Genomic DNA, 12,621 nt, shown 5'->3' with positions numbered 1-12,621 from the left:
GTTTTATGTGAATTATAATTGCAGCGAAGAAAATCATGAAAACGGCGAATATAGGAGTGATCAAGTATTAAGACATGTACTGGCGACATAAATTTAGGAGAAATGATAACAAAATTCGTACTTGCCTGAAGGATTTTACTCGTGATCAATCAGCTAGATCTGATGGCGATGAAAAAAGGACGAATTACTTGAGTAATAAACTTTACATAAGAAACAGAAAACATGTACCGTGTTTCAATCGAGTCATAGAAACACGAGTGGAAGTCTGGGAAAACGGGAAATGCTGTGGGAACACGGGTCGAGAGAGGGGTGTTTTCACAGCTTTTTCGAAATCTCTTAAACTTCCATGGGTGTTTCTATAGTTCGATAGAAACACGGAGAATATGTTTTCTATTTTCTTTAGAGAATTCCGCCAAAAAAAAAAAGAAAACAACTTTTTTACTTTGATCATCAAAATGTAGGTTCTCTTTGCTCGTGCCATCATTACGTTAACAGGATAGTTCTCTGTTTCTATCGAGTTTTAGAAACACGATTTTAAACCTACCAGCGCACGTATCTTCTTTGGGCTACATTCTAAATAGTTGCTCAACAGCTGACTACAGGTACCTGGTACGATCTTCACCAGCGGAAAATCATGTGAGAACGATGCCTTGACTTCAATTACATGTACCTCGCCAAAAAGAAAAAAACATCAACCGTTTTATTTCACATCATGCAAATGGTAATTGGGAATAAAGTTTTCGTGCCCATTTACTCACCTCTAGTCATCGATTATCTATTGCTTTTTTGTCATTGCAGAAGCGACTGATGGATATATTTCTATAGGATGATTTTAATTAAAGTGAGGCAGAATTAAAAATCAAATCGGGAATAAGATTGCTTGCTCTTAAGTGTCAGTTAGTTTGTTTGTGAAGGCGGCCATTTCAAAGGCAGCCGTGTGAAACTAACTGATGGCGTTCATCTGTCACGTTACCAATCAGTAAGACGGAGAACTCAAAGATTTCTATCGGCAGACCATTCCACCCCTCGCCAACAATCAAAGTCGGTTGAAACCGACAGCAATTACCGTGTAACTGTTTTAGCGTAATTCACTGTTAGATCTATCACACAGCATAGAAAATATAAATATTTTAGGAACTTCACGAAAACGCGAAGTTGACGCCATTCAGTTTTGAAAGATTGACCGTTGTCGCCTATTTAACAATTAGATTATAAGCTCGAGATTTCTGTTTCATCATTTCTAGTTGTTCAAAATTTTACCTAATCCTCTTCACAGACACTTTGAAAACGCAAAGGATGGGCCGAGGTTACCCACTGTCTACAACAAAATAGATAATAAGTAGCTTAGCCAATAAATGAAAGGCATTCCTGATAGAACGGTAGTAAATTTATACTAAATTAATTAGACCGCCGCTGTGTAACCAATCAGATTTTCGTGTTTACATGTAGTAGATCATTGGGTTATTTACATGGAAGCTAAAGTAAGTCAATGGATTCAGCGTTTATTTTTAGTAACGAGATCTTATATCGATAAATGAACGTGATATCGAATCCAAATTTTTTTTTAGCGAGTGTTATTAAAAATATGTCAAACCAATCCATTCCATAATTTTTTGAATAGCCAAAGACATCAGAAATACTTTACAAAAACTAATTATTCTGGTTTGAATGTTATTTTAATTTTTAACGTAACTCCCCTTCTTACCGGGCTTGACAATACGATAACTGAACGTTTTCAAGGCTCTTAAAACGCAAGTTCTTATAAAAGTCACCTGCCTTAGCGAGAATTAAATATAACAGAAATAACCGATCCGTGGAATGGGCCCGAATTTTGTTAACGTTGCCTCACCCACTTCGTCGATGAATCCAAATATTCATGAAACTGCAAATATTCATGAAGCTGCAAGGAAAGCAGACAGCTGGCCTGCGACCGTTGTCCTCCATGAGTCACGAAACTATGCTTTACTGTAGATTCTTTTTATTTATTTTATTTTATATTATTTTTTCATTCAAAGCATATCGAAAATCTGGGCGTTTTTCTGGCGGTTCACAGGCGACGGTGACAGGAAGAAACTCTAGACGAAACGTCGAGTTTTAGCCGATATCGATCATTTCCGCCTCTTTTCCGAAAGTTACCCAAAAATTTACTTTTCTCATTTGAAAATGGATTAAAATTATCTTACGCATCCCAGGTACCCGAAAAAAAAAAACAATTAAAAAGCATTTGATTGTTCAGAACTGGGGAGATCTTCGAAATCGTCTTCTATTTTCAAAGATATTTACTTGACCGTTTGACATTCAACAGTGTTTATTTATAATGGGGAATTTTGCCTGTTCGTCAACGGTCTTTCGCATGATAAATGACCACCAAATAGCTACTCTTGCTAAATTATTTTTGGGCCTTATTGGACGCCATAGCACGCCTATTTTTATACAAAGGAAAGTTTAGCGTGCTTTCGTATAAACTGGTGGAGACCAGAGCATGGATGGCCACTGACCGTTTATTAGCTTTATTGTAGAATCCATGAACGAAATAGGTCATTTCCGAGTAACCTTGTGCCTCTGTTTCAAAACGAGTCTTCGTGCAAAACCTTTCATATGAGAATGAGCTTGATTTGCATGAAAATGAACTTGTAGGCGGAACTCATTTTTATATGGTTTCCCACGAAGACTCGTTTTCACACGGAGGCACAAGGTAACTTGGAAATGGCCTATTGTACGGGGTAGAAACAAAGTGAGCCGGGCAGTGATTCGAAAATTAGGGCTAATTCCACTGATCGGTGATATTCGTAGTATTCTCAGGAGGAATTGTGACGTGTTTCCCTGCCTTGCAAAAGGGCAGCGCGCTGACCGCGAGATGCTAGAGTTTGCACCCTTAAGGGTAGGCTGATCTTGGCAAAGAGAAAAATGCACTCGAAACTATGTCTCTTCGTTCAATTCATCTGGGCGGAATCCGGCAACGCTTGACTACTTGCCTTTCTTTGTATGCTCAGCCAGTGTTACTTTCATATAGTAATTTCGAGACCTTTACAGTGCACATTTAGAAGAAATGAGGGTGATATTGCACCGACGCGAGTTAACATTGGTGTGAAAACAAGATAAAACCAACCAAGTGAAAAAACCTCGAAATGCTTTGTGAAAACATGTGAAGCAGTCATAGTGAGGTGAATTCAACACCCTAAAATCGTCAGACCGAGGGATGATTTTGATAGTTAAATTCCATCGAGTTTAAATTTGTACGCAATAGAAAATTCTGAACAATTTATAAGTTTCTTGCTTCCTCTGACAAAGAAAGCAGCGATTACCCCACCCTACCCTATAAAGAACCAATACCACGTTTCGATGAAAAGGATTTTATTACCAAGCAAAATACCCCTTATGATTTAAATATACCATAGTTGCACTCTCGAAGAAAAATATAGCAAACTATACATTTGTTTTCCTTTTAGAGTCAGATTTTATCCGCGACATATCGTTTAAATTACTTTTTTTAAAAATGCCTATGACAACTTTACTTGCTTTGATACATGCTTCTGGACAGACAAACCGGCGTTTTTAACCAAAGAATAGCGATGGAAATCTTTATTCTACCGGCTCTGATGCTTCTTGCAACAAGTCACTGGCCTGACCCAATAAAACGCCTACACTGTAGTATATGAAAATTGCAATAAAAAATGTAACCCAAGTAATTTAGGTTTGATATATAGAGCCATTTAGAAAATAGACCTCACAATAAAATGTTCTTGATACCAGAAGACTTCAAGCGTTGCAGTTCAAAGGCAACCTGTGTCTGATAACCATGGCGATACCACACAGTTGGTTCAAATCTGCAGCGTCTGGTACCATGATTTCATCAAAATAGATGCAAGATCATTTTTCTACACTTTTGTTATCGGTTATCAATTGCAGGAAACCGTCCACCAGTAACTGTGGCTTATCATGCACTCAAGAATGGCCACTGAAAGATGCTGATGGACATCTATTTGGCAGGTTATAAGGTCCTTAATCTAACCCAGATACAAATCCCCATTTAAAGAGCCGAATTTACTGGCGTTTCTACAATAAGTAAAAGTAGCTAAATAAAGTGCAAAACCGTTAATCTAGCCGTCTACTATAAGAAACACTCGTGAGAGTTCAGGGGAACTAGAATACTCGTTAAACGTCGTGTTGACATAGCATTTGTTTTCCCAGAGTTTCAGGAGTGTTTCAAAAACTCTATACAAATATAAATGTTTCTAGCAGTTTCTAAGTTATGAAATTAATAACAGAATGCGCGCGCTAATTGGTTAAAAAACTAATACCTTTAAGGGACACTATCACGGCGACTTCGCTGCATATTGAGGTGAAAAATTGCTAAGATCATGACGGAGTAGCTTTGTTCCATAAATGAAATGCTCTCAGTACACTGAGATGAAGATGCTGAGTGACTTGTTGAAGGGAGAGAAAATCCTCCGCAGGAAGAAAGGTGGCGTCTATACACGTAATCACAATACCTTGCGAACCTAACACAGTTCATTACGCACAAGGAAAGCCATATTTTGGCAATATTTGCCCTTGTATTAACGACATCGTACAAGCAGGGTTTGAAGCTTTTTGAACTGTTCTGTACATTTTTTTATTGGCATTGTTAAGGTTTTCAGTCCTGCAATGCAAATTATGGATAAATGTACAGTCGCCATCATTTTTTCTTGCAGAGGATTGAAATCAGTTTTGAGGGATTTTTCAAGACATAGCGACAAATTCGACAGTCTCCCACACATTTTTTCAGTTTGACCTTGCCAATGGATGACTGCGATTAAAGGGGTGTTGTGGCACAAAACCCCTTTAATCGCTCAATGCCTCTCAGTATTTTTTAATAGACACCGACGATTATTTTTAAGATTCTGTCAATTACAATATGCCTTTTGGGTTTTGACATTACAATGCCATTGTCATCATAGTGTCCCTTTGAGGCTAAAAACTATCTTGAGCGATTATTTAGTAAAAGAAATAGAAAATATTATTTCCTTTTTTTTTTTTTTTTTTTTTTTTTTTTTTTTCTTTTCATGTGACTAGATTGTTGGTGACATGAGTGAAAGTTAAAGAAACGAGAAAAGCTGCTTAGTATTTTCCCAACCTTTAACGACAGGAACCTTTGACAAGACCATCAACGGCCTATCTCAAATTTTATCCGCAGTCGTAGCGCTCGTATTGTTTACGCATTGCACTGCATGTATAAGAAAATTCAGAAATTCATTCTACGGAGATTGGTCAAAAACAGCACTACTAGAAAAAAAAATTCCCCCAATTCTAAGCCAAGGTGGTCACATAGCGGGGCACTGTGGCTGTACTATCGTTCTAGAGGCATAACAGTATTAGAATAGATTCTGTACCAATCGCTTTCTTACGCAGAATTTCTGCTTGGTAGATTTTTCACCTCTCTGAAAAAACATCGGCCTTCCCACTTACCCTGCGTGTGCCACCAGCAATTTCCGTTATCCCGAACAACTGATTGATTTGCAACATTTCTTCGACCATTGTGTCGTTTTGCTTTTAATTTAACGAAAGCCGTAAGAATTTAAGAAATGTTATATTCTTAGCTTATACCGTATTCTACAATCATGGACTAAAGTCTTGCGACAAATTTGCACTTTTGGCGCTTTTTCGCACACAGCAGACGCGAATACAACTTCACCTGCCTAACCTCGCCCCCCACCCCCATACAATGTTGAAAACTAGTACCTGCAATTTCTTCTGATTTTCAACATTGTATTAGGTGGGGAGGGGGAAGATTAACGCTTTTTTCCAACTTCAATAGTAAAACACATACGATTCGATAAATTACATAAGCGTCCCAAGGACTTTTGTCCACGATTGTAGGAGCGAGCTAATTATCCCCCAACTAGACAGCGACAGAAATCTTTTAGACTTCTGGCAACGAGTATTTTCATGCACAACATACCTGAGCATTATTAGCACAACCCAGTGGTCCTGGCAAACTCGGGATTAGCTGAAGACATGTAGGTATCTTCTATCGATCGACAAAATGCCTTAGGTGGGTGTGCGCGGTTATCCTGTATTACGGCATTGGACTGCTCGCTCTTGGTTTCTAGACTCTGCTAGTTGACAAAAACTGGTGGGGGAGGGAGGGGGGGGGGTCTCCCATATAAAAAAGAAGGGGGTGCTCATCGTACCTTTTCGGGGTTGAAAAAGCGGTTTTGGTACCTCCTTTTAGGCTGTTCAGCATCAAGAGGTCCACAGCGGGAGCTTTCGCGGTAACTTTTAGGGTATTGAGCCAAATAAAATGACAGGAAATAATGTTTTGTTTTAGAATTGGTACTGCTTAGGGGTGAAAAAAATTCCAAGCCATTCTCACAAAACAGGATCTTGATATCTCTTAGGGGTTCTTTTCACAATATCCGACGAGCAGCACCGTCCATTTTATATGGGAGTCCCCCCTCCCGGGACAGAAACCTCCAGTTCTTAGTCTCATAAAGGACTTGCACAACCACGATGGCGACGCCGATGGCAACGTTGATTGAAAAACTTCTTCATATTCTACTTAAGAAGATTAATGATCTCTAGGTCTATTCAATGTGTCTATTCGTGTTAGAACTATCCTCAGCTCAAACTACTTATTTCGAAACAAACATACTGAGAATTCACAGTCAAGGTAGAAAACGAAGATTTGGGTCATTTCAAGTACCAAGATATAAGACCTAAGCCCATACATGTAGTCACTGCTCTGCTCATTGAACCTTTCGTCTTTTGACATTCTCGTTTCCGTCATCGTCGTGGTTTGCGTCAACTCTTTATTAGGAACCTTACGCAAAATACGACGGCAATGGCAACGAGAACGTCACCAAACAAAAGGTTTAATGAGCAAAACAATAGCTGTGCACGAGCATTATAATTCTGGGACATTTCTTTGGCGTCCTCTACAAAACAGCAACGTGAAATTACCAAATTCTACGTTGTCTGTAGAACGTGAACCACAACGACTACTTTTTCGCATTTCTACTTGGAAATGAACTCATTCGCAGCATATTCAGCAGGGGCAAGTTTTAATACCGACAGACACACTGGATAGTTCCAAATAAATACGAAATTCCAAAGTAAAATAGAAACACATTTTTTTACTAGGCGTCGTCCTCGCCGTCGCCGTCGTAGATGCGTAAGGTCCCTATCATAATTTAATACAAGACGTCCTCCAACATAACAGTTGGACGTCAATTATTACCTAAATGAACGGCGTGTAGTCCCACGACATTGTACACTTAATTGCTGGTCCCGAGGGAAACAGTTAATTTTGTTTTCCCGAGAATCTCGATGTTTCATCGAGATTCGAAGGGTCATGTGGTAACTCTCGCAAGGTCTCACATGAATAGCTCGATACCCTTTGAAAGAACAACAAAACAAACAAACAATGCACCTAGCCCTAAAACAATAACAGCTACAAACCAAGACGACAAATAGAATTACAAGCTTATGAGAGCTGCTGCACTTCCGGATTCGAAGGATAACAAAACTAACCGTTTCCCAAGAGACCTGTAATTAAGTGTTTTCTTATCTAGCTGGAGGTTAGTGTAAAGTAATAAGGCAAGAGGAATGACCCCCAAGTCAAAGTAACCTCTGGTAAGTGGGGGCGCGGGGCGAAAATCGCTTAATTGTCGCCCGGTAAGATTTAGCCATTGCCAGGTGATTACAAACCAACCAATAGGATAGTGGAGATAGTGCGTTAGATTGAACTAAACTCCAGCTATATAACAAATAAGAATTACCTGATGTTTAAAGTACAAATATTACGATACAATACAAAATGTTTAACGAAAAGACAAATGTAAAAGATTTTAAAAAAAACGTGAAAACCTTTTTAAAATGTATTATTCACAAAACATGCTACTTTCTGCCAACTGCCATACAAAAAAGGCTTCATTAATAAGGGTCTGGCGGAGTCAAATGGCAACAAGCACAGCTAAAAAGGGCACGATTTTAACCAACAAGTAAAAACTTGCAAACTACAACTCACCCAAACTTTACACCCATACTGACGACTGACCAACGATACGCACGTTTGCTGACAGTTGACATTTAACTCCAGTCAGACTCACCATTACAAAAACGTTTCACATTTGAAATCCTAATCCGCTACAATTACCGAAATACATAAATGTTGATAAGAACTAGTTTATGGTAATTCGTTAAATTTTCATTTTAAAAAGAAAGAACTGAATGCTTACACCTACAGAGGTAAAATCACATAAACAACTAAGCTTACAACATGCAAAATATCGAGTGATTAAAAAAATATAAAACGATGATAAAAACAACAAACCGTGATATTTTTCAAATAAACGAGATATATTTTACAACGGGAAGAATATCTTTACACATCAGTAGGATTTCCCTCCAGCGACCAGCACCTATATCTTCCCACGACCTGTACGTATGACGCTCTAATGGCAAAGAGACGCTTGAGCTTTTGAGTACATTTTCCTGCATTCCACTTAAAGTACATGTGGGAAACCAAAATGATATTTTACTGACTATTACGCTTTGATTCAAGTAGGATTGGAATGACTCGATAAACGATGCGTTTAGAGTCAACAACAATAACAACAATTACATGCTTAAGTCCTAATGAATTGACCCAAATACAAGGGTTTATACTGCTATAGAAGAAAAATCCTATAAACTATTCACAACGTTGAAACATGCTAATTTGCCGATGATATTCTGCGCAAAATGTCAGCTTCAAAGACAGAAACTTAAATGTGAAGGAAACATGGTTGTCCAGCTTTCAAAATAGATACGGAATACAAGAATTGGCTAATTTAATATTGAGAGCAATTAACAGTCTGACATAGACCGAGAAGGAGGTGGACTAACGTAGTCCCACATAAAGGAAAAAATCCCCACAGTCTAACATAGACTGGATGACACATTCAAGGAACAGGAACTACCATGGTCTCACAGACCGACATATGGTAACAGTCTAACATAGACTAACTACGAATATCACTATTGTTTTTCACGATAACTGCAGAAATTCTCGCGCGCTCATTGGCTAATTTTCATTGTCAATAAGCGGACAGACACATGTATTTGTAATTTAAGCGAGGCGTCAACGAGCGAGAGCGAACAGTTTGACAATTTGTTATCGTAAAAAACAAATTGACGTTAGTTTTTCATGCGTCTGTCCTGTTATTGACAATGAATTTCATCATAGCATTGTCAAAGTAGTCTGCGGATACACTCGGCTATCGCCTCGTATATCCACAGCTACTTTGACAATGTTATGACGAAATTCATGATCAATAACGGACAGACGCATGAAAAACTGACGTCAATGTGTTAAATTACATTCACCAAAGTTACAATCCAGCAAGCCGTCAAAATAAATTTATCTAAATAAATATTATGAATGTACCATACGGATTTCCTGTTATACACAATTTTGAAAGGCCGCAAGAAAGAAAATCTATTTTTATACGCTGACATTGGAAACGTCATCCTTGCGTAAATTTCGATATCCTTGCATAATTTCCATGAAGATAAATATATAACAGACAAGCCAGGGTAATTCGTTTACATGTGCTTCCACAAAAACCTGGACAAGAATTTGGACTGAACCAAGACTGAACAGCTTTGAAATTACTTGCGCTTGCGTTTTTTGTAACGATGTTGAGTCAGAGTCCAACTTTTCAAAACCTACAACATAGAAACACTGCTAAAATTAAACTGCTAAAAAGAAAAAAACACAACCACAACAAGTACATCCGTGCACATTCAAGCGGCATCTTGCAAATAATTTTCCAGTTGGTTACACAAGCGTAGATAAGCCAACACTCAGTGTAAACTTATTTAGACATGAGACAGACGAACAGACAAACAGGAAACAATAAACAACAATATAGGGAAATATAACATAAAGAAAAACTACCCAAACGCTAACATATACATTAAAAGGAAACTCAGGGCCCATTAACCAATTTAAGCATTAGCCTGACTTACGGTAGATATGAGGAGCCTTTGTATTTTTTCGGAATGAGTCACATGACCATGGGCGTGGCGTTATGACGTCATCATTGATGTTACTGATTATGAAACATTAAAAAACTCTGAACTGACTAAATGGGACGAGGTTATACGATTATAAAATTTCCTTAGCAACGGCTCAAGACTGATCAGTTGCTGTCAAACGTACAAAACCGTAAACACCTAAAATGTCTGGAATGTTTATTGTGTTACAATCACAAACAAGGTCTTCCAGATCTCGCTTGTGATTGGTTATAACACAATAAAGATTCCAAACATTGCAGGTGTTTACAGTTCTGTCAGTTTGACAGTAACTCATTCCAGAAGCACACGGCGATTTACCAGCCCAGGGACCCTAAAGGCATAAAGGAAAAAGACAACGAATAACAAAGGTACACAAACTTAGTGTACAAGAAAAAAAAAACTTGTGTACAATGGTGTTTTGTACACAAAATTGACAACAACGTCTAACATAGACTTTATATAAGCCACAATAGCTAAAAAATCTGTCTAACATAGACTAGTTACATGTAGTTTCCATCTCTCATTTTATGACAAGCTAATACTGTAGTATATTACCATGCATTACCGCCGGACAAAGTGCCAATACTAAATGCCTCATTTCATCGGTTCTAAAGTACATGTACGTTATCTTTTGAATGAAAAAATCCTAAGTGAGTAAAGGCTTATCTCATTTGGTATGCGCCTTTATGACCAATATTATAATGTGTCCCTGCTTCCACAATATGTGTTTTTAGTTAATACAGTAGACAAGTTACTGATACTGTAAGGTTCGAACCATTTACTACCACATAGGACATTTTACAAACTAATACCGGCAAAAATGAACCATGCTTCTGAATAATTTAAGTTTCGAAATTCGTCCCACAGATCTCAAGTAGAATGCAGCAGAATGTACGTCAATGTATCTGGATGCATAAATATGATAAGTATGAATAAAATTAAGAGGTAAAAGTTCACGAGAAAAAGCTCATTGTTAGTTAGTAATAAACTGACCCACAGGTATTTGAAGGACACTAGCTAACACAACTAGTCATCTACATATAAGAAACTCATTTTACTGTACGTAAGCTCCCGGCACAAACCCATTTTAAACCCATCACAGAACTAGTAAAAACTAATGCTCATTATAATTTTCCTAAAGGAATGTTAGGGACACTAGGTTACCGCACAAAGAACACAAAGACCTGTTTTCATTGTAAATGACCTGCATTCTACATCTATGTACAAATGTTTTAAATGAACCCTTTTTAAAGCCATATGCATCTACATGATATTTTCAGATATCCTTTACCCCCAATTTGTGGCTTCCCGGCATTGCAGCACTTTAACGCAACTTACGAGTTACATTTCCAACACTTTTACCCACAGAAGAATAAAAAACCATCTTTAAGCTTCTACATAACAACGTCATATTTCTTCCTAAATGAAGCGAGAATGCTCTCTTATCCAAGATGCAAAGATACGATTCCCCGCCTTTAGCCCCAATTCAGCAATTTCTCCTAGGTACTACACGCATGCATTGAAATAGAAGTACTATTATTTGCACCGAGAGAATTTGGCTTTTTAGTCGAAAGAATTTTAGTCAAGCTGAGAGGTTTTTTCGCTAGGTCTCTGCAAACGAAAGCTGGTCGGAAGATTATCATGGGGTAGCTTAAAGACTTGTCTTTTTATCCTCGTGTCACTAATTTGTAAAGATACATGTACATGTGGTTTTTATTCACTATCATATTGACCCTCTTGAAACAACTCACATAACACCCATACGAAAAAGCTACTTTTATCAGTACAGATGCAAAGATGCCCCCTCTATTTCAAGGAGTTAAAAAAAAACAAAAACAAAACAAAAAAAAAAACAAAAAAACCAGAAAATTCCATCCTCATTACTCACCACCTTTCTTGGGCTGTTTATCTTTTCTTTCCAAATCTGTTACCCTCTGGTACAGGCGCTGTAGTGCCCAGTCATGTCCTGTAATTCTTTCCTCGGCTGTATTGAGGCTCTGCTGCAAGGCATCTTGTTTAGTTGATAGAGCTTGAGAACTCTTCTGAGTATCAGCATCTTTGATCTTGTTCAACAAAATAAGCTGGTGTGATACGATTCTTTCTTCCAAATGATTGCGAAGTTGATCGTCACTCATCTTCTCCTGTTGTAATAACAAAAGTTAAAATCAAGATCACACACAAATTTCAAGTCATTGATCCAAATAATATACTGTACATCACAAAATCAAATAGAGATACATGCGGGGCCCTTAGTTGAAACCTTAAACAGGTGTGAGTAGTGTCACCGACTAGTAAGTGTTATGGCTGTACAGTGCATCGTGTAACACAACCCAAAGAAGACCAGTTGGCCATCAGTACCACTTTGCTAAACATGTATATTGAAATCTAACAGATAATATAAAGGTAATTGAGGATCCTGACAAGTAACAACACCAAAATACTATTCAGAATGCACTGTGACTGCGGCCTGCTCTATTGTTATTAGTAATATTATGTAAGTATTAGGGCATTCCAATTTAAGCCTTGAAATATAATTGTAGCAGACTGTAATATGTCATGTTATTAATGCATTGTATTGTG

At 37.8% G+C, this 12,621-nt stretch overlaps 1 protein-coding gene across 1 annotated transcript in view; it reads right to left on the bottom strand.

Moving 5' to 3' along the window:
- Positions 1-4,999: 4,999 nt before the first annotated feature.
- LOC145478070 (TNF receptor-associated factor 6-like) overlaps positions 5,000-12,621 on the bottom strand; it is an 89,963-nt gene continuing 82,341 nt past the window's right edge. Inside the window, exon 9 of the mRNA XM_081455977.1 lies at positions 5,000-12,182. Coding sequence (XP_081312103.1) covers positions 11,922-12,182 — 261 coding nt within the window. The 3' untranslated portion in view covers positions 5,000-11,921. The remainder of the gene's footprint in view (positions 12,183-12,621) is intronic.

The sequence above is a fragment of the Orbicella franksi genome, chromosome 1, assembly GCF_964199315.1.
Source record: "Orbicella franksi chromosome 1, jaOrbFran1.1, whole genome shotgun sequence".
Taxonomy (NCBI): Eukaryota; Metazoa; Cnidaria; class Anthozoa; order Scleractinia; family Merulinidae; genus Orbicella; species Orbicella franksi.
Note: the sequence above shows the minus strand (reverse complement) of the source record. Positions and strands in the feature narration are given on the sequence as shown.